The 27,983-nt window shown below is 37.9% G+C and overlaps 1 protein-coding gene across 3 annotated transcripts; it reads right to left on the bottom strand.

Moving 5' to 3' along the window:
- Positions 1–301: 301 nt before the first annotated feature.
- rhot1b (ras homolog family member T1) lies at positions 302–27,936 on the bottom strand. Of its 3 annotated transcripts, XM_052140854.1 has the most exons (21): positions 27,691–27,936; positions 26,860–26,918; positions 26,687–26,768; positions 26,172–26,215; positions 26,031–26,084; positions 25,761–25,813; positions 25,147–25,255; positions 23,838–23,939; positions 23,627–23,725; positions 22,180–22,288; positions 21,808–21,928; positions 20,396–20,480; positions 19,465–19,610; positions 19,129–19,229; positions 18,393–18,523; positions 17,997–18,080; positions 17,634–17,756; positions 12,369–12,571; positions 1,787–1,909; positions 554–739; positions 302–445 (listed from the first exon to the last, which is right to left on the bottom strand). In XM_052140854.1, the coding sequence occupies exons 1-20, from the start codon at positions 27,725–27,727 to the stop codon at positions 622–624; spliced, it is 1,983 nt and encodes a 660-aa protein (XP_051996814.1). In that variant the 5' UTR covers positions 27,728–27,936; the 3' UTR covers positions 302–445; positions 554–621. The 3 variants fall into 3 exon arrangements, with proteins under 3 accessions (XP_051996814.1, XP_051996816.1, XP_051996815.1); XM_052140855.1 differs by lacking the exons at positions 302–445; positions 1,787–1,909 and having other exon boundaries at positions 598–739; XM_052140856.1 differs by lacking the exons at positions 302–445; positions 26,687–26,768; positions 26,860–26,918; positions 27,691–27,936 and adding an exon at positions 26,608–26,638 and having other exon boundaries at positions 595–739.
- Between the last annotated feature and the right edge of the window lie 47 nt (positions 27,937–27,983).

Here is a 27,983-nt window from a genome sequence, read left to right as displayed (position 1 = left end):
GAAAAGCCTGTTTATAAGCCATTTACATAATTAAAAAAATACCACATTGAAGCATGCAAATGGAGTCCAGAAGCTTCAGTGTTTTTACAGCTTGTCATTAACCTAGATAGAAGCTGCAGAGAAAAGTCTCTCACACAGTTATATGATTATACATTTATTTTTACCACTAACACCCTCAAAGTTTGAAGTAAAAAATAAATGTGGATATGCAAAAGCAAGCAAGTGTATTTTTTTTTTACATGTTTAACGTGTTGAAGAGATATGAATGCTGTTTTCATTAACATTTCATCAAATAAATATGCTCTCATTATTTACATTCTATTTACGGTTTTTCTGTTTGTTTCATTATTAAATATCATTTCAAATTCAAAGCACATAAACAGGGGATACAACAAGGGTCACATATAACAAGGGTCTTGTTTTCCATCTCAAGACTTGGGGGACACTAGAGAAAAATGTACATACGACAATATTTAAAATAGAAGTACAAATATAACAGCTATGTTTCTTCGCAATTTGTTTAAAAAAAAAAAAAAAACGAATCAAATTTTACCCCTCTTTCTTTTGGTTCTCTCAGCAGACGGGAGACAGCTAGGGCAGTAGTACGTTTTAGGGGTTTGCTCATCGGGATCTGAGGAGGGCCCTGTACATGGCAAAGCCAAGCACAGCACAAACTGTGGCTCCAATACTCGCTCTGAGCCAAAATGTAGAGCTCTTCAGGTCAGCATGTGTAATATGCCTTTAAAAGAAAAAGCAAATGATTAAAAAAGGTTCATTAAATGTTTGGTAGCTTACATTTACAGTACATATCTGAAGCAACAACTTAATGAATAAAAAAGTCTGAATCGATGTAAAGTAGAACTGAAACACACAAATTCGGTGGAGAATGATGCTTGAAAAGTGAAAAACTGAAGACTTCAAACTGAAAGTGAGCATGAGACTTAAGTGTAAATCAATAATTAGAAACATGAGTAGTCAAAGGTAACGTTCAAGGTATAGAAACAGCGGTACTACAACATGTTTGTTGTCACACAGAGTGGAGGAAATGATGAATGTGCAGACCAAAACTTTATGAAACTGAAAAATCAATGAGCCAGAACATGAAGAAGACAGATTGAGAGCAAAAATAAACTTAGAGGAAAGAAGGTTGGTCTCCACCCAGCAAATAACTGTCACAACTGAGAATAAGAAACTAAATTGCTGCATGCCACAAACTGTAAATCAGAAGAGGATTACAAAAGAACAATGTTGAAGATTAACAAAACAAATACTAGTTGTCAGGTGTTTTTCCTTTTAATTTATAAAAACACAAAAAAAAACCTGGTGCATCACAAAATTAAAAACTTTGATTTGAAGCAAAAAAGTATTTGAAAATCAAAAGATGAAGTTACAAAATGGTACTTGTCTTTATTGAATTAACTACAATCCCATGAAGCATTGCGAACAACATAAACCGAAAATGATGGAAATAAAAAAAAACTATAAATATTAAGTTGCTGATAGTAAGTATAAAATATATTTTAAGTTTGCAAAATATAGTTCACTTAATGTCATATGTCTACTTGAATATATGATGTGCTGTGGTTTCCTGCAGGAACCCATACATGAAAGGATGCAATCTGCCACTAATGCAAACAGTTTGCCAAAAATGCTTCAGTTAAAAAAAATAAATGATCAGGATGAAAGAACGTGCAGTAAATAAAGAAACAAGAGGATGAAATAAGATACATGAACAAGACATGACTGGAGAAGAAGGGAGACATCAATAAGAGGTGATCCTCAGAACCTGCTGAAGATGACAGTGTAGATTTTGGTCCGAACCGTCTGCACAAGCTCAGAGTTGAGGAAGTTCTGACAGAGGCAGAATGTGCACCTGTTACAGGTACACATGCAACGCAGACGTGCATGGCTGCCAACATACAAAGAATATACAAAGAAAAAGGGCAGAAATTAGCTATTTATAAGAAACAGGTTATAAAATATCATACTAAAAGAAAAAGACCCAAAGTGGAGAGGTGGAAGAATCACAAGATTACATTTGAATGTTCTCTCAAAACCATTAAAGGTGCAACATGACATCTAGTCGTGAGACCCAATAAGAACCGATGAGGTTTGATGTTATTGACATATCTGCCATATTTGTGTGCTTTATTAATTATAATACAAATGTATCATATTCCTTCAGAAGACTTGAATATGTTGCATATATGAATGTGAGTGCATTTAATTTTATCACCGGTCTCCTCAGTGGTGTTATTTTGTCATAAACCATACATCATCATATGGTCTCTGTTTAAACACTAAAAAAATATAATCTTAGGTAAAATTTGTTTAGTTAAAGCTGTATTGATTACTTTTACTGTGGTTTTATGGAGCTTACCAGAACAAAGTCACAATTTACTACTCATTATTGCAAATAACCCTAAAAGAAGACTTTAAAAAAAAATCACCTTTGGGGTTACACTGAAAAAAGCAATACTGGTTTTGGAGTAAATGACAGAATCTTAATTTTAGGGTGAACCATTCCTTTAATGAGCTACAGATTGCCTGGTGTGTGTTTTCTGGCCACATGTAAGCAAAGTAAAGTTTTTCTCTTGTTGTCTTACACAATGATGGAGCAACAAAGAAAAACATGATTTACATCATATATTTAGGATTACACAAATTGCACTGAATGTGCAAGTGCTGTGCAAAGCGTGTTAATTTGCTGAGATTGCAGTAGAAGAACAGAAAACAGATAATCTAATATCATGAGAGAAAGAGCTATCTTAGAGACTGAGTTTTTGTTAAGGAAATGTTGACCCCCTGGCAGTGTTATATTAACCCTTGTGCGACTTTCGGACATTTTAGCTTTTCCCGATCATTTTGGCTGTTAATGCCAAGGGCACACATTTTGTCAAAGGTGTGTAATTTTGGGCGAGTGTTGAAATTTCAACCTCAGTTCCTATTTTATATCTATAATACACTGTGTACACAAATAGTTACACTCAGGATCTTAAGGACAAAAATGTCCCCATTGAAACACATTAAAACTGCAATATTTGATCCCAGTGCCATTAAAGCATGATATCGTGAATTCTATGATATTATGCTTCCATTTCGGAGCCCTGGCTTCAAAATTAAAAAAAAATAATATTTTCCACCAGATGGTGCCATTTTTCTCATGTTTATCCTATGGAGGAAATACATTCTTTTTTCCTATTTTCTGTTTGCTGTATTAAAGAGCACAACAGGTCAATTTAATAAATGATTCTGCTAAAATTGTGTGGGTGCGTTGATATGGATTTCAGAGTGTGTTTTGTATTCTTTAATGATTCCGTATAAACTTCAAACAAAAGTTCTGTAGCATATGATCTAAAAAAATTCAGCAGCAAAACCATCTGGCCCCGGAGCCTTGCCTGTAGGTAAGGCCTTAATTACTTTGCCAAGCTCAGAGGTTATCTCAGAATCAAGCTCAGTTGTCAAATTAGAGAGTTTTAATGGTTCCACAAATTTTCTAATATCTTCATCAGTAGACGAAGACTTGGAACTATAAAGATCAAGATAGAACTCTTTAAAGGCATTATTAATATCAATGGCCGAGGTACAAATTTCAACACCAGCAGATTTCACTGAGGGAATGGTAGAGGAAAAAACACTCTCTGCTTTATATATCTAGCCAAAAGCATCCCTGCTTTATCCCCCAACTCAAAATATGACTAACTTGCCCTGAATAACCAAAACTCCACTTTCCGCGACAAAATAGGATTACAGTATCTCACAAAAGTGAGTACACCCCTCACATTTTTGTAAATATTTGATTATACCTTTTCATGTGACAACACTGAAGAAATGACACTTTGCGGAAATGTAAAATAGTGAGTGTACAGCTTGTATAACAGTGTAAATTTGCTGTCCCCTCAAAATAACTCAACACATAGCCATTAATGTCTAAACCACTGCCAACAAAAGTGAGTTCACCCCTAAGTGAACATGTCCAAATTGGGCCCAAAGTGTCAATATTTTGTGTGGCCACCATTATATTCCAGCACTGATTTAACCCTCTTGGGCATGGAGTTCACCAGAGCTTCACAGGTTGCCACTGGAGTCCTCTTCCACTCCTCCATGACAACATCACGGAGTTGGTGGATGTTAAAGACTTGTGCTCCTCCACCTTCCGTTTGAGGATGCCCAACAGATGCTCAATAGGGTTTAGGTCTGGAGACATGCTTGGCCAGTCCATCACCTTCACCCTCAGCTTCTTTAGCAAGACAGTGGTCATCTTGGAGGTTTGTTTGGGGTCGTTATCATGCTGGAATTCTGCCCTGCGGCCCAGTCTCCGAAGGGAAGGGATCATGCTCTGCTTCATTATGTCACAGTACATGTTGGCATTCATGGTTCCCTCAATGAACTGTAGCTCCCCAGTGCCGGCAGCACTCATGCAGCCCCAGAACATGACACTCCCACCATGCTTCACACCATCTGAACCAAATAAGTTTTCTTGGTCTCATCAGATCACAGGACATGGTTCCAGTAATCCATGTCCTTAGTCTGCTTGTCTTCAGCAAACTGTTTGCGGGCTTTCTTGTGCATCATCTCAGACCAATTTGATGCAGTGTGCGGCGTATGGTCTGAGCACTGACAGGCTGACCCCTCACCCCTTCAACCTCTGCAGCAATGCTGGCAGCACTCATATGTCTATTTCCCAAAGACAACCTCTGGATATGACGCTGAGCACGTGCACTCAACTTCTTTGGTCGACCATGGTGAGGCCTGTTCTGAGTGGAACATGTCCTGTTAAACCGCTGTATGGTCTTGGCCACCGTGCTGCAGCTCAGTGTCAGGGTCTTGGCAATCTTCTTATAGCCTAGGCCATCTTTATGTACAGCAACAAAAAAAAAATTTCAGATCCTCAGAGAGTTCTTTCCCATGAGGTACCATGTTGAACTTCCAGTGACCAGTATGAGGGAGTGTGAGAGTGATGACACCAAATTTAACACACCTGCTCCCCATTCACACCTGAGACCTTGTAACACTAACGTGTCACATGACACCAGGGAGGGAAAATGGCTAATTGGGCCCAATTTGGACATTTTCACTCAGGGGTGTACTCACTTTTGTTGCCAGCGGTTTAGACATTAATGTCTGTGTGTGGAGTTATTTTGAGGAGACAGCAAATTTACACAATTATACAAGCTGTTCACTCACTACTATACATTGTAGCAAAGTGTAATTTCTTCAGTGTTATCACATGAAAAGATATAATCAAATATTTACAAAAATGTGAGTGGTGTACTCACTTTTGTGAGATACTGTATATCTGTATTTCAGTCGGGTCAATTCTCTGACTCCATCAGACGACATTCTGTGCTTCAGCTCCGCTTCTGCACTTTTAATATTGCCTTCCAACTCCACAAGTTCTCAGGCTTTGTATTTTTTGTTAAATGAGGTATAATGTATGATCCAACCCCTAAGAACTGCCTTAAGTGCCTCCCAAGCAACACCCACAGAGGATACCGAGGACCAGTTGGTATCCATATAAACATTGATTTCAGTCTTTAACATTTGTTGGAAATCAGAATTTTGCAAAAGGGATACATTAATGCGACAACTGTATGACCTATTTTTCTCTGTATGTGGCAACATCTCTAAACTCACCAGGGCGTGATCTGAGACTAAGATGTTTCCAATTGACCAATCAACAATAGATGAAATGAGAGAAATCATCTATTCTAGAATAAATCTTATGGACTGATGAAAAAAAATTATAGTCCTACCAGATGGGTTCAAAAGTCTCCAAATATCTGCAAGACCAAGATTTTTACACATCCTGTGAAGCGTCAATGTTGCTCTAGGGGGCTTGCACACTTTTGCTTCACTATGATCAAGGACTGATTCCATCAAAAGATTAAAGGCTCCTCCCAATACTATATCATGAGGGGTGCCAGCGGCTTGCAACATCCCTTCCAGATCAATAGAAAAGCCATCAATGTTAGGTGCATAAATATTAGCCAAAATCAAACTTTGCCCCTGATTAGAAAAAATGTATTGTGTCAAAAACAAGATTATACAGACCACATTAGTGCAAGAATAAAACCCTGAAATTTCCCCTGAACAAAACAAACAGAAAAATAAAAAAAATGTGCATTAACCCCGGAACAACTTTGCCATCGGATTGCAGATGCACCGGATTTGAGCACAAATTTTATGAGGCAAAATTACATAACAGAAAATACTTTGTAAAACAAACACTGCCAATAGGCAGAACAAACACAAATAACATATAAATTCATCCAAGAACTGTCTTGAAGGTGTGCTCCTCCACAAAACAAATTCCAACCGATACAAAGCTACATAGTTTCATCAGACAAACAAACAAGTGAACACTTGTGAGCCGCCTGTTTATGAAGAACAGCAGATGATGTAATCATTCCAATGTCCCACAAACATACTCCACAATACAAACTCCAGCCAACAGGAGGCATAGGCACAAAGAATGAACAGATTCATCCACAACTGTCCCGAAGCTGTGTTATTCCACAAATAAAACTCCAGTCGCTAGCCGGAACCAGCACAAAAAGAAATAAAACAGGCATCCCGGTTTCACGGATGGTCAAGTGTGTATTATTCACTTGGAGGCCACATAAAAAAATACACCATGACTTAGTCAGTCAACTTTATAAAAGACATCCTTTGTTACGGCCACCCATAGTATCCATTCTCAATCTGGCCAGGAACCCCAATGCAAAAGCGATCCTCCGTCAATACAAAAGTTTCTTGAAGAAGTGTTATTCCACAAAATAAATGGCACCCAGCTTCCTCAGACAGCCAGAGTAAGTACAGCGATTTAATCCACTCTAGAGCTACATGAGAATCACCAAATGTTTTACCCATTGTTTCTATGAAAGACAGTGCTTTTTGGGACATCCTTAGCATCTATTCTCAGCTTGGCCAAAAACATCAGTGCAAAAGCGATCTTCCATTGATGTAAGGATTTCTTACATTCCTTGAATCGATCACATTTCTCACTTGTCAAATTCGCAAATTCCGGGAAAAAGAAAATATTGTGATTCTTCCAAGAAAGCTTTCCTTTGCTCCACGAATCGCGCAACACAAGATCTTTATCGGATTATCTCAGAAAATTGGCCAGAATTGATCGGGGTCCGTCTCCCTCAGCAGATCTCCGAGCTTGCTTGATTTCTAGTTTATGGCCTGTTATTTTGGGCAGACTGGGGAAGCGCTTGACTAGGACATTCACCATATCTCTGCCTTTATGCTCAGGAATTCCAACAATCCGTATGTTATTACTTACGGTCCTATTTTCCAAATCTGCCAGTTTATCCAAAATGCCCTCCACATCTGTTTTGTTTGCTAGTGGATTAGCGGACAATTCCCTTTCTGATGACTCCAGATAATCAAACAGTTTCTCAACATCTGCCACTCGTTTCCATCGGCGAAATCAATCGACGTATTACAGTGAGATCTTCCAAGTCGGCAACAACCTTTGTCAGCATCACAAACATGTTGGACAGTCAATGCTGGATTTCACCCGCCGCACCATTCAAATTGAGTCCCTGGTCCGCAGGCCCATCATCGGTTTCATCTTGAGCATATAAGTGTCTTTTAATGACACCAGAGCTCAAGGATTTTGACTTCTTTGCCATGTTCACCTCCAAGAACAAATATGTAGCTAGGTGTATCGAATCTCACCGGATTATAACATGAAAATAATTGTAAAAAAACTAGCAAAGTGCACAGAGTTTGCAGTCTACACATCTGCTCCTCGCATGCCGTCACGTGACCCCCAATTGTTTGAGATCTTCAAACCAGGTTTAACACAATACAAAAGGCAACCAGAGTACACACAAAATACAGTTTTCAAAATATATATATTTTTTTATTGAATCAAAAAAGTTATCCAACACCTATATCACCCATATGATAAACTAACTGCCCCCTTAAAATTAATTGCTGGTTGTGCCACCTTTAGCAGCAACAACTGCAACCAAACACTTCTTTTTAATTTAGGTCAGAATTTCACAAGATGCTTTCACAATGCTGTGGTGGAATTTTTAGACTAACGTGTGCAAGAAAGTTCTCTCTCGCACACCCTCTTTAGACAGTAGTTCCTATCTGTTTTGTACAGGAATGTGTGTGTGTGTGTGTGTGTGTGTGTGTGTGTGTGTGTGTGTGTGTGTGTGTGTGTGTGACCAATTGTGTGCATGTTTGTAAACAAGATTCAGTCCCAGTGAGTGACAAAAAAATGTGTAAGAGAGTATGGGAATGACACAAAATGTAAGTGAAGTATTTATAAGAAAAAAATCGTATTAATAAATGTTAATAAAAAAATCTACATAATATAGTGTCATGCCACAGTTGATGCCCTGGTCAAAATGTACCCGCAAAAACCAAAGATGTAATAAATTTTTTTAAATGAGATACATATATTTAAAATTATTATCTACCTTTCCCGGGTCAAAAATTAACCGAATGTAATAGTAGAGTTAGGCAAATTTGAAATAAAGTGTGTATATATATAAGGATAAATAGGGCAACAGGTTGCACAATAGTTTTTGTATATTCCTACATATTTTTCAACAACTTTGGTAACGTGAGAGCGGCAAGGTAACTTAAAGGGAGCTGCACACCAGATACATCTAGCAGACAACATGGCGCATTGTAATATTAGAAAAAAATATTTTCTACGAAGGTACAAGTATACCTTTTTGTGGTTTGAAAGCTTAAATGAAACCAGGTTGCCGTTAAATTCCATCAAAATCATTAACAAAGGGCATAGATTATTTAATCTAAACATCACTGGATGATATATTGTGTATATGTATCTTTCATATAGCCTTCACAATGTATTTTCAGTTACAAGTATACCTTTTTGTGGTTTGATAGCTTAAATGAAACCTATTTATAGCGTTACATGTTGGACAAAACAGCGCAAGCGCATAAACACAGCGAGCAAGTGAATTACAACAGTGTGAGCACCATGACACAGTTCGCACATAAAAATTTAAACATGCAGAACTTGCAAATCCCACTAGAGCACAAAAAATATGATTGTGCACACAAATTAACAAATTGCGAGCAGAAATAACAAAACCCCACACACGCGCGCAGATCTGAACACACGCGCAAGTTATTTTCTGCACACGAGCGCGCAGATCTGTACACATATGGAGAGCCATCCAGTTCAAAAATATGTGACTTCTTACAAGTAGACAACACGTTGTTTGCACGTTGTCTTACTTTTTCACGTGTTGTTAACGCATTGTTAACGTGTTGTCAACGCGTTGTCAACATGTTGATTTCACCTGATTCTGAGCCATTTGGCCACTTGTCCAGTTTGAACTGGTGATTGTTATACTTTTCCATTGGCTGCTGAGTAGTAGGGTTAAACCTTTTCTGTAAGCCTGGGGAGGTTTGCCTACCACTATTAAACATGCTAAGGATCCTCTAATTTCTCTTCCTTTTGTGTGTAGCCTATAACAATTTTATATTTGGATTGCAGTATTTTCATCAAGATAAATTGCCTCCTTTTGCTCCTTTACTGCCTATTTTGGTAAACAAACACATCAGAGGGAATTCATGCTTTTTTACACCATTCATCAACTTTAGTTTTATATCTTAAAAAACATTACCAGTTGTGCGGGGAAAAACTAACAGCAGTGTTACTCATTTAATGTTGGTGTAGGACACAGACCATTGTAATAAATACTGTATATGTCTTTGGAAAACAACATTACCCTTTTTCAGCATTTTAATTTAGGGCTTTGAGCAGCAGAGAGCACATTGTGACTAATTATGGGGCTTGTTAAAACCTAAACGGACCTCTTTTTGTTTAGACATTAAGCACTCAGACATATGTACACAGGTGATATTACCCTTTTTGATGAAATGTACAGCCTTCCATAGACAGTCAGGATTAGAATGAGAGTTTGTAATTAGGACAGATAGGAACTGATTTGACTTACCTGACAGCAGATGTACACTACTGTGCCAAACTGCTAGGTCATCTACACCCTTTCAAACTGGACAAGTGGCTCAGTAGTTTTTGGATTATAATAGAGGATTGTGTGTATAAGTTCCAAATATGAATGCCTTGTCCATAGATAAACCACATTTCAAATTAATCAAATGGCCCATTTCCCCTAAAGTCACAGAGACTCACATTAAAATCATTTATAAAATATATCTGGTTGCTGACTTTCTTAGAAAGAGGTTTAAATTGGAAGTAGATCCCTGTGTATTTTGTGAGGCAGCTGATGAGACTCTGGAACACTTGTTCTTTGTATGTCCTATGGCCAAATGCTTCTGGTCTGATTTACATAATTGGCTGTCATTTAAGACTAATGACATCCCGATGTTTGACTTACCACACATTCTCTTTTATATGGATAATGTAGATTCATCCCTATCTGATTTGGTTAATATGAGAGTTCTCATTGGTAAATATCATATTCATTGTTGTAAGTGGAGATATTCAAAGCCTTCTTTTTCATGGTTTATGAACGATTATAAATTGTATTTTTCCTCACTGAAAAAGTAACGTGTAGTGATAGATCCAGACAATTGTTTTGATAAATATCCACTTGTATGCTATGTCTAAAGGATGCTTTTTTATATATATATATATATATATATATATTTTATTTGTTTCCTCTAGACTTTTGCTCTCGAGAATTTTTTTTTTTTTTAACTAATACCCCTTGTTGTTTGCTTTTTGTTGTTCAGTACAGTGTAGGGGATGCTTTCCTTTCATTTACACTGGCAATAATTGTATTGTTCCTATTGATGTATATTTCTTATTTCTCCCCTCATGTTGTTTGATCATTCGTTGTCAGTTGTTGCATGTGTTTGACCTCTCGTGTGTTTCCTGTATTTTTCCCACCGTGGATGTTTTCTTTGTTCATGCGTTTGCCCGTTATTTTTATTTAGTTTATCTTTCCATTCAAATCCATAGACACACTTAGTTCCAGCTCTCTTGACTTTTTTCCTAGTGTTACAGAACAAATGACCACGAATGATCAAACAACAGGGCTTAAATACACAAAGGATAATGACTAAATGAAACACAGATGAGGACAAGGAAGGACAGCTGGCAGAGATGAGAGCAGGGAATTATGGGAAGTGTAGTCCGGGAACAGAGGAGAAACACAGGCAAGACAACAGTGAATAGTGACACCTACAAGAGTTTTGTATGTTTTTTTTCTTGTAAAAAAAAAAAACAAAAAAAAAAAACAAACACAAAGTTCCAGCTTTCTGTCTGTCCTAGTCCAACAACAGCCAATCACGAGAGATTTGACGAGATGCAGCCAATCAATACAGGATTTGGTCAGCAGCCAATAGCATTTGTTAACAGAAAGGATTGGGCCCCGCCCCTGAGTGTCAAAACCGACTTGTGTGCGCAAAGATTTCAGCTGCGCGTGTGCAGAAAATAACTTGCGCGTGTGTACAGATCTGCACGTGTGTGTGGGACTTTCATGTGTGGGTCATTACTCGCGGTTTTGTTATTTCTGCTCGCTAGTTGTTAATTTGTGTGCACAAACATATTTTTTGTGCTCGAGTTTGAGATTGGCAAGTTCTGCAGGTTTACATTTTACGTGCGAACTGTGTCATGGTGCTCACACTGTTGTAATTCACTTGCGCGCTGTTTATGCGCTTGCGCGGTTGTCCAACATTTATCGCCATACCTATTCAAGGCTACATTCAGAAAAATTGCATGATACACGTCAACGTTTCCAATTGTTCAGTTTGCGCAGTTCCACCAATATCACACACTAACATAAAACTCATCAACGTCAATATGTTCATTCTTCAAGTAAAAAAAAAAAAAACTTAGTAACTTAGTAGCGTGACTAGATCAACAACTTTGTTTGGACTGCAAGCTGCCGCATCGACGCGTCCTGTGACTGATAGGTGTACCTTGTCCTACCTTGTCGTGACAGGTATCACACCCTTCTGGTCTCCCAAAGCTATTACGCCAGACTACAAAACATTAAACGGAAGGCCAACTGACAGTGAACTGGACGGCACACAAATTAGGCTTCTAATTTAAATGTCGGCTTATGTTAATATATCAATGCCTCAAAAACTTATTGAAACATGAACTATCTCTAAGTGTATCAAGTGTAAGAATTACGATGTCCTGAGGTTTTCTCAGGACCTGTTAGATAGGCCCCTATTCTGTAAGGTTTTTTTTTATTTTTATAAATATTGACTTTGTTGCCTGTAGGTTTTCACATAATGTGTATTTGTGTCTTACGTGTGTGTGTGTGTGCGCACATTGTGGTTGTTTTGTGTAACCTAATAACCTAATAAAGCAAAAAAGAATTCCACTGTCCTTGTGTGGATATTGTGGATAATGAAAGCAGACTTACGGGTACATGGCCATGGTGGTGAGTTTGATGAAGATGTCTTTGCTGGGAGCTGCAGCTGTGTTACAGGTAAAGGACTGAGGCGGAGGCATCTTGTGTTTGCGACAGAATTCCAGTGGTGTCATACAGTATTGCTGCTTTGTTTCTGGCAGGTCTGACTTCGCAGAAATCAACATACATGGAGTCTTACTGTCCAAGAAGTATTGCTGGCAAATAAAGTATAACAGGAAACTCATATTTCACAATGATACAAGATAACTATTATACACACCCTTTTTTAAATTACACCACACTTTTTAATTGACTTTGTCTTTAAATGACTTTTCAATAACCTTTCCTGGCATTTGGGCTAAGTGGATAATTTTTTTAAAAAATAAATTTGATTAAGAACGATTTGTTCATGAATCATTCACAGCAATTCATGAACTGGTAAAATCTACTCAAAAGAATGATTCTCTCACAAATGAAACATCACTATGGCTTATGCAAGTTTTACTCTACAAAATGTAAAACTGTTCTAATATTAACAGGTTTTCAAAAACAGACAATGGGGATCCTGATTATACAAAATGCATAATACAGTATGTACTAAATATGTTATATAAATTACAAACAATTTACATATGTTAAAAATTATAAAATAAATTCAGTTATAAAAGTTATTTATAATTTATATACATTTAAGATAAAAATAAACAATGTCTCTAACTTTGTGGTGTATTGCAAGTCATTAAAGTATATAACCAAAACAGAATTCAGATTAGAGTATTCAGGTCTAAATTGGTCCATTTACACTAGACTTCTTAGTATCGCCCTGATTCTTGAGATAAGGGACAAAACATGTTTTAGTGTTTTTATTTTATAATACTAAATTCATTTGAAATGGATATATTTGTTGACAAATGTCTCAGCTTACGAATCATGTAAGGGAACAGGTTTGGGTAAAAACACTTTTCTAAAAATGTACATTTATTCACTTTTAAATAAAAAGATTTATGCATCTGGAAAGTATTCACAGCGCTTCACTTTTTCCACGTTTTGTTATGTTACAGACTTATTCCAAAATCATTATTTTCCTCAAAATTCTACAAACAATACCCCATAATGACAACATGAAAGTGGGTTGTTTGAAATCTTTGCAAATGTATTAAAAATAAATAAAAAAAAAAGATCACATGTACATAAGTATTCACATCCTTTGCTCAATACTTTGCACCAATTACAGTCAAGTCTTTTTGAGTATGATGCTACAAGCTTGGCACATCTATTTTTGGGCAGTTTCTCCCATGTTTCTTTGCAAGACCTCTCAAGCTCCATCAGGTTGGATGAGGAGCATCGGTGCACAGCCATTTTCAGATCTCTCCAGAGATCGGGTTCAAGTCTGGGCTCTGGCTGGACCACTAAATGACATTTACAGAGTTGTCCCGTAGCCACTCCTTTGTTATCTTGGCTGTGTGCTTAGGGTCGTTGTTCTGTTGGAAGATGAACCTTCACCCCAGTCTGAGGTCCAGAGCCCTCTGGAGCAGGTTTTCATCAAGGATGTCTCTGTACATTGCTGCATTCATCTTTCTCTCGATCCTGAATAGTCTCCCAGTTCCTGCCACTGAAAAACATCCCCACAGCATGATGTTGCCACCATCATGCTTCACTGTAGGGATTGTATTGGCCAGGTGATGAGCGGTGCCTGGTTTCCTCCAGATATGATGCTTGCCATTCAGGCCAAAGAGTTCAATCTTTGTTTCATCAGACCAGAGAATTTTGTTTCTCATGGTCTGAGAGTGATTCAGGTGCCTTTTGGCAAACTCCAGGCATGCTGTCATGTGCCTTTTACTGAGGAGTGGCTTCCGTCTGGCCAATCTACCATACAGGCCTGATTGGTGGAGTGCTGCAGAGATGGTTGTTCTGGAAGGTTATCCTCTCTCCACAGAGAAACGCTAGAGCTCTGTCAGCGTGATCATCGGGTACTTGGTCACCTCCCTGACTAAGGCCCTTCTCCCCCAATTGCTCAGTTTGGCCGGGAAGTCCTGGTGGTTCCAAACTTCTTCCATTTATGGATGAGGGAGGCCAATGTGCTCATTGGGACCTTCAATGCTGCAGAAATTTCTCTGTACCCTCCTCCAGATCTGTGCCTTGATACAATCCTGTCTCGGAGGTCTACAGACAATTCCTTGGTCTTCATGGCTTGGTTTGTGCTCTGACATGCACTGTTAACTATGGGACATTATGTAGACAGGTGTGTGCCTTTCCAAATCCTGTCCAAGCAACTGAATTTACCACAGGTGGACTCCAATCAAGTTGTAGAAACATCTCATTATTATCAATGGAAACAGGATGCACCAGAGCTCAATTTTGAGTCTCATGGCAAAGGCAGTGATTATGTAAATGTGATTTATTTTTATTTTTATACATTTGCAAAGATTTCAAACAAACTTCTTTCACGTTGTCATTATGGGGTATTGTTTGTAGAATTTTGGAGGAAAATAATGAATTTAATCAATTTTGGAATAAAGCTGTAACATAACAAAATGTGGAAAAAGTGAAGCGCTGTGAATACTTTCCGGATGCACTGTATATGTATATATAGCATTTCTGAAACTTACCAGTCCACATGTCCTACTTTTGCATCCCCCATGAACAGGTACTCTGAGTTATTGCTGATCATGAATCATTACAGAGCTGATACAGCTGATCATTACAGAGGTAAGGATACAATCTTGAGTGAATAAGGATATCAGAGTGGCTAAAAGAAGCTATACTGATAAGCTGAAAAACAAGTTTTCAGCTAACGACCCTGCATCACTGTGGAGTGGCCTGAAACAATTGACTAACTACAGGACCCCTACTCCCAACACTGTAGTGGACCAACAACTAGCTGAAGACCTGAATGTGTTCTTCTATATATTTGAAAGTCCTAATATTACACCCCAAACCCGCTCTGACCTTCACTTTACACAAACATCAACACCTCCTGCAACCCCCTCCTGCTACTCAACCCTGCACTTAAGATCTGTGAAGAGGTAGTGCGCCGTGTCTTAAAAAAACAAAAGACAAGCAAGGGACCTGACTGCTTTACCCACTTGCCTAAAATCCTGTGAAAACCATCAAGCCCCCCATATTCACCCTGATCTTCAATAGATCCCATGCTGCTTCAAATGCTCAATCATCATTCCTGTCCCAAAGAAACCCAAAATCACAGGACTTAAATACTACAGACCCATGATATAATTTGAGAGGCTGGTGTTGGCCCACCTGAAGGACATTACTGGACCGTTACTAGATCCACTTCAATTTGCTTATATATAATAGGTCTGTGGATGATGCAGTCGACATGGGATTGCATCATATTCTGCAGCATCAGGACAGACCAGGGTCATAAGCAAGGATCCTTTTTGTGGACTTCAGTTCGGCTTTCAACACCATCATCCCAGATATTCTCCAAACAATTTACACCAACTCTCTGTTTCCATGTCTATATCTGTCAGTGGATCAACAGCTTTCTGACGGACAGGTAGCAGCTAGTGAGACAGGGGAAATTCACTTCCAGCACATGTACAATCAGAACTGGTGCCCCCAGGGATATTTGCTCTCCTCACTACTCATTTCCCTGTATACAAATGACTGCACTGCAAAGGACTTTTCTGTCAAGCTCCTAAAGTTTGCTGACAACACTACTGTCATAGGCCTCATCCAAGATCGTCGAGTCTGTATACAGAAAGGAGGTTGAACGGTTGGCTCACTGGTGTAGTCAAAATAACCTGGAGTTGAACATGCTCAAAACAGTGGAGATGATTGTGGACTTTAGGAGGAACACCCCAACATTGCCCCCCCCCCCTCACAATTCTAAACAGCACTGTGGCAGCAGTGGAGTCATTCATGTTCCTGGGCACTACCATCTCACAGGACCTGAAGTGGTAGACCTACATTGACTCCATTGTGAAAAAGGCCCAGCAGAGTTTGTACTTCCTTCACCAGTTGAGGAAGTTCAACCTGCTACAGGTGCTGCTGATACAGTTCTTCTCAGTAGTGATTGAGTCTGTCATCTGCACTTCAGTAACTGTCTGGTTTGGTGCAGCTATGAAATCGGATATCAGAAGACTACAAAAGGACAGTTCGGACTGCTGAGAGGATTATTAGTTGCCCCCTGACCTCCCTTCAAGAACTGTACACTTCCAGAGTGAGGAAAAGGGCTGGAAAAATCACTCTGGACCCCACTCACCCTGCCTACTTCCTTTTTGAACTGTTGCCTTCTGGCAGGCCCTACAGAGCTCTGAGCAGCAGAACTGTCAGGCACAGGAACAGTTTTTCCCTTAGGCTATCCATCACATGAACAGTTAAAACTACCCTATTGAGCAATAATTATGTGCAATACACAGCTTAATCTATTTATATTTATCCAACATACCATACATCTTCTTCCACTACATTTATTTTTATTATTATCTCTGTCTTGTTGTTGTATTGTTTGTGCACTGGAAACAAATTCCTTGTATGTAGTAAGCATACTTGGCAATAAAGCTCATTCTGATTTATTCAGGATTATTCATGGGGCAGTGGTGGCTCAGTGGTTGAGGCTCAGGGTTACTGACCAGAAGGTCAGGAGTTCAAGCCCCAGCACCACCAAGATGCCACTGTTGGGCCCTTGAACAAGGCACTTAACTCCAGGGTGCTCCAGGGGGATTGTCCCTGTAATAAGTGCACTGTAAGTCGCTTTGGATAAAAGCGTCTGCCAAATGCATAAATGTAAATGGGTTATAAAAATAATAATCTGACAGAGTTGACGCAAAGTGAGGACACAACTTTGATAAGCAGTTTTTTATGGAAAATATTATTAAAAGTTTACTTTATGTATTGTTTATTATCTTACAGATCCCTACCTATCATTTTATATTTATATTTATGAATTTGTTGCACTTTCAACACTTTTTTTTGGCAGTTTAACATTGTGACCTCTTGCTGAGGACAGGTTAAGTTACATGTGCTTCCAAGTATAGAGCAAGCATTTAAAAAAGATTATATTTATATTATTTCAAAATATAAGTAATGAACACCCTGAGTATATACATTTCCTGTAAATAAAACTTTTTCAGTATTTGTATTATTATGAATTTCTTGATTTTTAACATAAAGATGACTTTTGTACAGTATATAGGACATGTTTTTCCCTTATCTTAAGAGTCAGTGATTGGTTTTGTTCCATCTGCAGAACTGAAAAATGTGTGACATCGAAGTGTGAAGTAACAACATTCGTACAGTTTTAGTGTAACATACCTTGAATATTCGTGCACAGGATTCAAAAGAGCACGGGTTGCTGACATCATAAATCAGACACACAATGTCACAAGCAAGATCGGTCTCAGACAGGAAGTCAAAATCTGCAAAGACTTCATGGAGCTGAAGACAAGAAGAAATAACATATTATATCTGTTATATGAGGATATGGTCGACAAATACAGTACTATCTTTAGCACTGTTGTTTTTTTTTTTTGGATGAGTGCGCAAGTTCAAAACATTTTTGGATTCTGAAAATGGCCTGAAGAACTGTGACTGGCTTCTCTAACTGAGAAAGTGTTCAGAATTAGTTCCACAGTCAAAAACAAACTATGTGTAAGTTCCTGCAAGACAAACCATTACCAGTAAGTACTTCTCCTGTCCGTACACATGTGCAGTGCTGATTGCATAATAAGATTTATGTTCTTCTCTTATTGTCCTTTGGCGCTGTGAAGAACAGACAATACACAAACATAAAAAATGAAAATTCAACATTTCTGAAGTTTGATAAAAAGAAAAACTTTTGATTGACAGATCTCGATTGAATCAAAACTGTAAGAAGAGCAACTAAATGCCCTGGTTACAAAATCATGTAACAGGCTGTTCCTTTGGACTGTGATGCGATAGAACACTACGCAAGACAACTAACGGTAAACATGTTCTTTTATTTAATTTCCCAAAACTGCATGATTATTTGAAGCGTTCAGTATGATATGTGATACGTGACTTTAGAAAGCAGTTTTTCTTATTGTAACTGACCATGAGGTTTCTGCCAAGGAAAGCCTGCAGAAAGCCACTTTTACCACTTCCCATTCCTCCAAACACATTACAGCGAAACACATTCCGCTGCGTCTGCTTCTTCTGAAGATCAATCTTCTTATCACGGGTCACTAGCATGTATAAATACATTCAATCAGTACCACAGTGTTGGGGTGTCATAAAACATTTCATTTTAAAACAAAACTCCATAATAATGTTTTGATTTATGCATATGCAATTACCATAACAACCAAGGGAGGGCTCAGTGATCAATGAAAAGTACATTCATGAGATTTATTATTAGAAGCCATGGAGGCACAATGCTGCCACACATTTTATTACTTGAAAATGTCTTTTTACAACATACAGTAATTATCCAGTTATCTAGTAATGAGATAAAAAAAAATAATAATTTACAAGAAAATGTTATTTTTACCTTGTTATAACTAGAAAATATACAGTTTTGCACTAAATAATATGTACACTAAATATTTACCAAATAATAATAATATAATACATTAAATATTAATACTATATTCCTTTAATATAATACATATTATAAAATATAATAATATATATTATAATATAATGACATGAATGTGTAATTAAAATGTTGCAAGAATTTGCCATCATATCCATCAATCATATTCAATCTTACATGTCCAAGAAGGAATCTTTGCATATTCTGCTCAAAATAATACTCTGAAGCAAATATATGTTTATTCTTACAACTTACATGTTATGGCAGATGTCTCAGATTCTTGCTCAGCAATAATAGAGTAACCAAGGTAACCAAGATATTCCAGACAGCGCTGTACATCCAGGTATGTAGTTAACCTGTAAGATTGATGACTGGTCAAATAGTGTGACAGAATCATTTGCACAGAAAATCCAGTATTTTAGCCTGTTATCTTTGCATGTAAAACCTTTTAAACTGTACAAAAACATAATATTTATTATAAATCCAATTAGGATCATTTAATTTTGTACATCTTAATGTATATCTAAACTTATTTTCACATTACACCACCATAATTCTTGAACTGAGACACATGGCATGTTTAATACACACGTCCACTGTGAGAGATAGCCCTGGTAGGTGATCCAGCCCTGGTCATTTGTGCAGACCGTGTTGTTCACATCCAGTCCCCAGGGGATGTAAGGGAAAACATCAAACAGATCCATTAACTCCTCAGGGGACAAAGCACAGTCTCTGTCCTAAAAAAGTACAGATGAACATTCAGCAAATAGAGAGGTTGATGCCGCTAACAAAGGTAACTGTAAATTTATATTTTACTACATTTCAGACTGTGATTGTTATCTAGAGAATGAATCAATTTAAACACTCCCTTTTAAATATATTGTGCACTGTAGAGGGTGAAATGCCCAAAATTCTTCCAATTTGTCTATGGGGAACATTGTTCTCAAAGTTCTTGATTAATTGCAGAAGCAAAGGTTAGCAAATTGACAAGTCTCGAATGATCCTTGCTGTTTAAGGACAAGGCTGTTTTTGTTGGTTCCTTATATACTATGACACCTATAAATGACAATATTTAACATCTCTTGTTTCACATTGCCTTATTTCAACCTGTCAAATAGTTATTAGTCTTAAATTGTCCCACTCTCAACTTTGTTGACTCTCAAGCATGTTGCAATCATCTTATTTGAAATAAACAATGAAATCCACAAGGTAAAACTTAATATAATGTGTTGTAGTAGTGCTTTTGATAAAGCAAAGGGTGAATATAATTTACAAATCACTAATTTTTTATTTTTATTAGCATTTTTCATACTGTCCCACATTTTTTAGAATTAAGGTTGCAATAATAATTGGATATTTTTAATAATAAATATCTTAAAGTGATGAAATACGATTATACATATCTAAATAGTACATGACAATATGAAATAAAATATTGAATCTGAACATTCATGCTGGTCTAACCAAACTTTGATCAACGTTTTGTCAGTAATGCAGTCTTGAGAGAGTTAGTCATATATACCTTATCATGTTTGTCGAAGACACTCTGTAGGAACAGGTAAGCATTGTGATTGAGCTCAGTGGTGCAGTCTGGGGGTATTTTTAACCTGTGGGAAAAAAAAAACATTTAAACTGTCTCAGAAGGGGGGCCTGGGTAGCTCAGCGTGTACTGATGCAGACCACCACCCCTGGAGTCGTGAGTTCGAATCCGGAGTGTGTTGAGTGACTCTAGCCAGGTCTATTAATCAACCAAATTGGCCCAGTTGCTAGGGAGGTTAGAGTCACATGAGGTAACCTCCTCGTGGTCGTGAATAGTGCTTCTCGCTCTCAATGGGGCACGTATTAATTTGTGCATGGATCACACAGAGTAGCATTAGCCTCCACATGCTGGGCGTCTCAGCGGTGTCATGCACAATGAGCCATGTGATAAGATGCATGGATGGATGTCTCAGAAGACGAGGCAACTGAGACTTGTCCTCCGCCACCCTGATTGAGGTAACTGCACCACCTCGAGGACCTACTAAGTAGTGGGAATTGGGCATTCCAAATTAGGAGGAAAGGGGATAAAAAAAAAATGCAATAAATAAAAACTGTCTCAGAAGGATGACCGTAAGACTAGCTTAACTGAATTAAAATTAGGATCCCTTAAATTCACAAATGTGGAGCGATCAAAGGAGATGAAAGTTAAGAGAGATCCAGTCTTTTCTTAATCACACTGTCATTGACACGGGAACACTCCAAAAACACATTAAACCCTTGATTGTGTCCCTCACACACAATACATTGATAATTCCTGTATACTGTTTTTGGTACTGGAATGTGGACACATAAAAGGGATAGTTCAGTGTGGAGCGGAGGGGGGCGGGGCCAGGTCGGAATATCGCGCTTTTCTCTCCCGGACGGGCGCTTGACCACGGCCCCGCTGCCACATCCACCCATCATTTACTGGTACAAACATTCATGTTGTTCCAAACCTGTATTATCTTATTTCTTCTGTGGAGGAAAGTATACAGCTATAGTCACTATTCACGTTCATTTAAAAAAAAAAAAAAAGATTAATGGTGATTACGGAGGCTAAAATTCTTCCTAACTTCTCCTTTTGTGTTCCACAGCAGAAAGAAAGTCATATGGGGTTTGGAACAACATGTGAGTGAATAAATGACAGAATTTTCCCACATTTTAATTTGAACAAATGCACGAGAGACTACGACCGATGCCCAGTTGTACTTCAATAACATTTTAACATGAGGGACTTGAAACAATATTCTAACCAATAGAAAACACATCAGGCTTCTTTTCATCAAGACTGAACTATGGATAATTTCCTCTTGCATGTCAGGTGCAAAAATGAGAGCTGATGGAGAGAAGGCTTCATCCTTGGCTAATCTACTTGACTGGCTGAATGTGTGACTGATGGGAAGAGGTTGTGCTCACTGGGAAAACAGTAAGTCCTGATGCAGCTCTAGATCATCATCATAGCCAAACCTCCGCAAGACGGCCCAGGTTGTCTCGTGCCTCCCTCTTTGGATGAACAGAGAATGCAAGAAGAGGAAACCTGTAAAAAGATATATCAATATAAGCCTTGCAGAATGATTGTTTAATCAATTTCCTGGACTGTTTGGGTCCTTTGCCTGCGCCAGACAATAAGTGAGCGTAAATGAGAATAAATGAGATAGCATGAATGAGAGATAGCGGAACACAATTCTGAAATATGCTTGATTACCTGATCACTGACATGAAAGTTTAAGGTATGAAGACCACATTTACTTTAGACCATGTTTTAAAGCTTTATAAATGCAGCATCACCTTTCAGAGTGAGTCCATTGTCACGCACTCCATCTGTTAAGTTTTTTCTAACAACATTTTTTACATCCTCCAGGGCCTGAGGAGCTAGTGGGGTGTTAAAACAGGTTCTCTAGAAATAAGAATCACACAGTGACATTTAATACTTAGGCCAATTAAAAAGTAATAGATTTCATTAAAAGTTATTTTCAATCATTTGCACAACATTATTAAAACAAAAAAGAGCTTTTGTCATGACCATGCTAGGCACAGTGCAACAATCGTGCATTACATCTCCAATTTTCGTGAGAGTGCTAATTGTAAGCACAATTTTCATGCCAGCACAAAGCACAAGTGGGCATCTGTGGGATTGTTTGCGCTATTTGTGGGTTTACAAGGCGCAAATTATGGGTGTATTGTACTGCATTTTAATGAAGTGGCGCAAAGCGCAATTGGATATTTTTCTGAGAAATCAGTGTTTGCACCAAGACGTCTGAAAAGCACGTTATCTCGGCGTAAAGTCTAAAATTAGTTCCTGCATTTGTAGTTTGAGGATTAGAGAGTTTGAGAGTTTATTTTATACAGCGCCTTTCCAAAAGATCAAAAACGCTGTACAGAAATGAAACATAAAACTTTAAACAAAGATACATTACAAAACAATAAACAATGGGAGAGAAGAAAAGCATATTTCAAGCAGGATGAGCAGGCGAGCAGGACGAGAGCCAACAGTCCCAGAGACAACGTTAGAGAACAAATAACACACGCATCGAGGTCAGCACCACAAGTGAGAAATGCAGCAGGGGATGCATTGCATAAAGAGCACTCCCAAATTCTAAGAAATGGGCGGTCTTCATTCATATCGATGTTGCTTGACAGCAAATTAAATGTATAATAGGATGCTGACAGTGCAATAACTAGAGAAGAACCTCAGAATTAAATGGCACTTGACCCAGCCCATTATCGCTTTGGGCAAGCGATTTCGCCAACCTACTTAAGTCTGAGACATCCGTATAGAGATGCAAACTTCACGGCCAGGCCAACTGACTTATCACGTATGACGTTCCGTAGGCTTAGCGCTTGATTGTGACATTATTTTCATTCGGACAATTAATTTATGGCATTTATTTATTTCCTTTCAAACAGCTCGTAAAAAAAAGTTTAAAGTCTTGTTTTGGCGCAGCGGTTGATTGACAGGCGAGGGGTGGCGCTTCGCTGCTGCCGGGACACACACAGGACAGATTAGTGTTTACACTTCAAACGTGATGCGATCACATGCGTTTTTGACCACATTCGTATGTGGTTTTTCTGATTCGATAACAAAACGTTTTAGACCCTGTTTATACCTGTATTTAGCACTGACCACATGTGATCCAATTACCAAAAACGCATCTTAATACCAGACGGAAACTGGGTCAAAGACCTAATCAACAAATACATTAAAGCACAGGAAAATACACAGCAGAAATCTCACCTGGAAAAGCGTAAGCTCATAATCATTCAGAATGCCATCGTTATCCAAATCTGACACCTTGAAGATCCGTGTCAATGCCTGAACACAGGCAGATCTCATCTGTGAACCAAACAATTTATGAACATAATAAATGATGCAGAGTTTTAAAGAGTACTGTAACTTTTATTTAAGCAACCAAATAAATACATTTAAAATATAAAAGGGTGCAGACCTCTTTCTGCTCAGGACAGTAGAGTGGCCCTGTAGGGTGAAGGACAGCCTTCTGTGCATAATAAAACAACTCAGAAATATTCTTCAGATTCTTGGCTGAACACTAAAGGAAAAGGTAAAAAATCTACACATCAACAAAGACCATTAGCTTTATTTAAGAGTTGGAGCTGAATGTTTTATTGGCAAATAAAAACAATAAATAGTAGTAAATATAGTAAAGACAGAATGTTTTATTAAATACCAGAGTAAACTAATTCCTAACAATGCTAAAGTGTCACAAAGTAGTTTAGCCTCAAGATAATTATGTAATTATTATTTTAATGCCATGCCAGCATCAATGGCTATTTTCATGGCAAGATCAAAGTAAAACAAGACACAATATTACAACAATAACAAGAAACTATATAAGATCCTCAAGATAATGAACTGATATTGGACATTACATTCTATATATAACCCAATGGAAATAAAACAGCTTTTTTAGTACTCACTAAATACTGGTCAATACATATTCATGTATTTATAATATTTTCTCAAAGAATACAAGACATAAAAAAGCTGTTGAAAGTTAAACACTGAAATCACCCAATAAAATACTGGTGCACATGGTTTTGTCTTGTTAGTCTAAAGTGATTTAGACTAACAAGTCAGATAAGCTTTTGAAATTAGTAAATCTGACAGCCAGGATCAACATCATTAAACTATCCAGAAACAGGACTTGAATGTAGTTTGCTGCATGGTTGCTTCGCACATATAACACATTCACATAACCATGCCAGTTTTTATATTGTTATCGGCCCTATACGGAAAGTTTCCCCAAGTGAGACAAGGGAAGAGAAGTTCTGTATCCACAAAATAAGAGCACAAAACAGATCTATCAGCAGCACCAATATTTGATCATGCAAAACAAATAGTATAAACCCTCACAGTGAGGTGCGAGGAAGCAAGACACTTTTCTAGCCACATATCACCAGTGGCCTAAAAAAAACTGACTTTTCCTAATAAGAGGACTTTTCTTGTGTCAAGTTAAACCCATGAAGTCCAAGAGTCAAAACAAATAGCTTTGCATCTAAAGATCACATTCTCATTTACCATCATTATTTCACATGTTGATCAACCAGAGAGATTGTGTCAGATATTAACACAGAGTCTTTAAATATAATGTATTATTTTCTTCTACACCACTGACTGACTTCAACATTGCACTGATTTTGATCTGACCAAGCCATTACGTATGACGATTAGAGGAGGTCAGGGGACAGAAAACATTCAGATCCTAAGCACACAAAGATGTGCATTTCATACAGTACCTCCACACAGGTCTCTATCTCTGTGTATTTGTTCATGATGGGAAGGACAGTCTCCATACTGCTGTGCTCAACCAGATCGGATTTATTCCCCACAAGGATCAGAGGGACTCTTATACAAACACAAACATAAACAGTATGTGGGAATTCAATACATTTAATTCAAGTGAAATGCTGTTTATCAGTTTTCAACTTCAAGATAAATACATTTATGCAATAGAGTACTCTTGAAAGGCCATGTTATATAGTGAATTAATAAAAGGGAGAGCTTTGGTCCTCAGTGCTAGTTGGTCAATAAAGCTTTTCAGCCATGAAAGACTCTACAATCTAGTAACAGCTTTGATATGAAACCCCCTAATGACCATGTTACTGTGGCAATATTGATTTAATAAATGAATATCGACTTGTGTGAAGATTTTTTTTAAATGTCTGTGCTCCACAGATGACAAAGTCATACAGGTTTCAATGGACATCGGGGTGACTTAAGAATTATAACTTTTTAGCAAATTACTCCTTTAAATGGCAACACACCCCCTAAGAAAATGGAATGTGTGAGTGTGTGTTTGAGATTGAGACTATTGCAGTATTCTGATCCCAAAACACCTGTAGTTACCCACCTGCTGTCTTTATCTATTCTCTCATTTATCAGGGGAATCCAATGACTTGTCACCTGTGAATTTAATAAAAATGAAAGTAATTGTAAACTGTTCTCCATGTACTACGTTAGAACAAAAAAAAAGAATTAAAAAAAGGATAATCAATCAGTAACATTTCAAAAGTCATGGATCAAATCAGCTATTATTCTAATGAATGATTAAGATAAGTTTGTTCATTTGACTTACAGCATGAAGGCCAGGTTGTCCGATATCTATCATAAATGATCTCACCTTCTCAGTAGACTTCTTGTCGTTCACAGAGTAGACTATACATATAACACTGGCCTGCAGAAGGAAGGGCAAGATTTAATTTCTCCGAAATATTCAACCAACCAAATATAACAACAGGTGTTGTGAATCCACATCTCTTACCTTTGATATCTCTTGATAGAGTTGCTCATCTGTCTGTTCAGCCTCTGTGTAGATTTAACAAGGCAAAATTAAGCTTAAGTTTATCATAGAGACCATTGTGGTCACTACAATCAACTTATGCTTGTGATGCTTTTGGGAAACACAGCCAGGTCGATTCCTTGGCTGATATTTGTCTATTTTGATATTATCGCCATTGGCCAATAACCGTGCCAACTTGGGTGATTAGCAGTTGTAATTGCCCCTTGAGTAATTTCCAAAACATACAAACAGTACAGTCAATAGATAATGCACATTTTCTGTTCTCTTTTATGATTTTAAATTTTGAATAAATGCATGTAAAATAAATGCTTATTTAATTTCAGCAATTTTGTGTAGGTTTCATTCTGCATTTTTTAAATTGCATTACACGGTATAGATTACACATTACGTCAGACACCATGCTCTCTTGATGTCGGTCTCAGCCATTGAAGAACCCATATCAGATTATCACAATTACTGATATGTTGTTTTAATACCGGAGTAGTCTACTATGTGTGTGGGTACTCTCTCTGGTGTGACATCTGCTGGTATGGTGATTTCCTCTGCTCTGTAAGGAACCTGTTATGAAAAATCCATAAAGACAATCTCAGACACAGTTGGAAGTAATAATGCCAGAGAGAATTTATTTTAATAATAATACATAACATACCACATTTGGGAACTCCTCACTGACCAGTGACATGATCAGGGATGTCTTCCCCACTTTGGCTGTTTACACACATACACACACACACACACACACACACACACACACACACACACACACACACACATTATTTCTTATCTCACCATGCCAACCTGGTAAAGGATAAAACCCTTAAGCTAATGTAGAAAGGAGAATTCCTCATGCAATTTTAATTTACATTTTAATGGGGAAGACCTTCTTCTGTACTATGGTATGTAGTCCACCAGATCTACATATGAAACTTGAAAATGAAACCCTATTATAGCCATAAAACTCATAAAGAGCTCAGATAGGCACATGTACTTGAGTTTGGCATGCTCTAATATTTACCAACCTTGAGCTTAAGCTTATCCAACCCATGTCACATATGAACCTCTTTTTATTTATGTTTCCCCACAAATCTCCCTCTACACCCAGAACAACTGCTATTCCTCACATGTACAGGATTTGCGGATGCGGTAACTGAAAACCAAGCGAACAGACTACCTACCTAGACATCATTCTGTAAACCGAGAGAGCCACAGCACCAAGACCTTATTCTGCATAACTAGAAAGATGACTACCTAGAGACCATTAATTAAACCTAGTACGCTGCCTACCTAAACAACATTTTCTAATCCAAGTGTGCTGCATTTTTGGCGCACGCACACGAACCTCAGCTGACTTGGAACGTGCATATGATGCCCCAAAAACGCTGTTTAGATAGGCAGCACACTATATTGTTGACACACAGCCAATGTGTCCTTCTCAAAATATCACAGATTGTCAAGACATCATTTTAACAAGAGGACTTACGTTCTCCAACCAGCAGTATCCTCACATCCTTTCGCATCTTTCTCACTTCTGGTGTCAGATCTATTATTGAGACGCATTTACACGATAATAAACGTCGGGTTCCCACAGACGTCCACAGCAATGCACATTAAATCCTAATTGAGTTTGAAATAATCAAACGGGTTAGTTATGCAATGCTGTGTATGTTTCGGTGTTGAAAGTCCCTAAACTGCTCACTGACTCTTAGCGGCTGTAAAATGGTTTAGGTGTAACACATACACGCCTCCTTCTGACCTCCAACATGCCTACGGGTC

This window comes from Xyrauchen texanus, chromosome 13 (genome assembly GCF_025860055.1).
Source record: "Xyrauchen texanus isolate HMW12.3.18 chromosome 13, RBS_HiC_50CHRs, whole genome shotgun sequence".
Lineage (NCBI taxonomy): Eukaryota > Metazoa > Chordata > Actinopteri > Cypriniformes > Catostomidae > Xyrauchen > Xyrauchen texanus.
The sequence above is the reverse complement of the archived record's forward strand: the minus strand, read 5'-3'. Positions and strand labels throughout refer to the sequence as shown.

Coding starts and splice junctions, on each gene's coding strand:
- rhot1b (XM_052140854.1), bottom strand. CDS start 27,727: ATGCGAAAGGATGTGAGGATACTGCTGGTTGGAGAAC. Junction 25,814..26,030: donor ACAAGAAGTCTACTGAGAAG/GTGAGATCATTT, acceptor TTAAATTCACAG/GTGACAAGTCATTGGATTCC. Junction 740..1,786: donor TACACTGTCATCTTCAGCAG/GTTCTGAGGATC, acceptor TTTCTTTTAAAG/GCATATTACACATGCTGACC.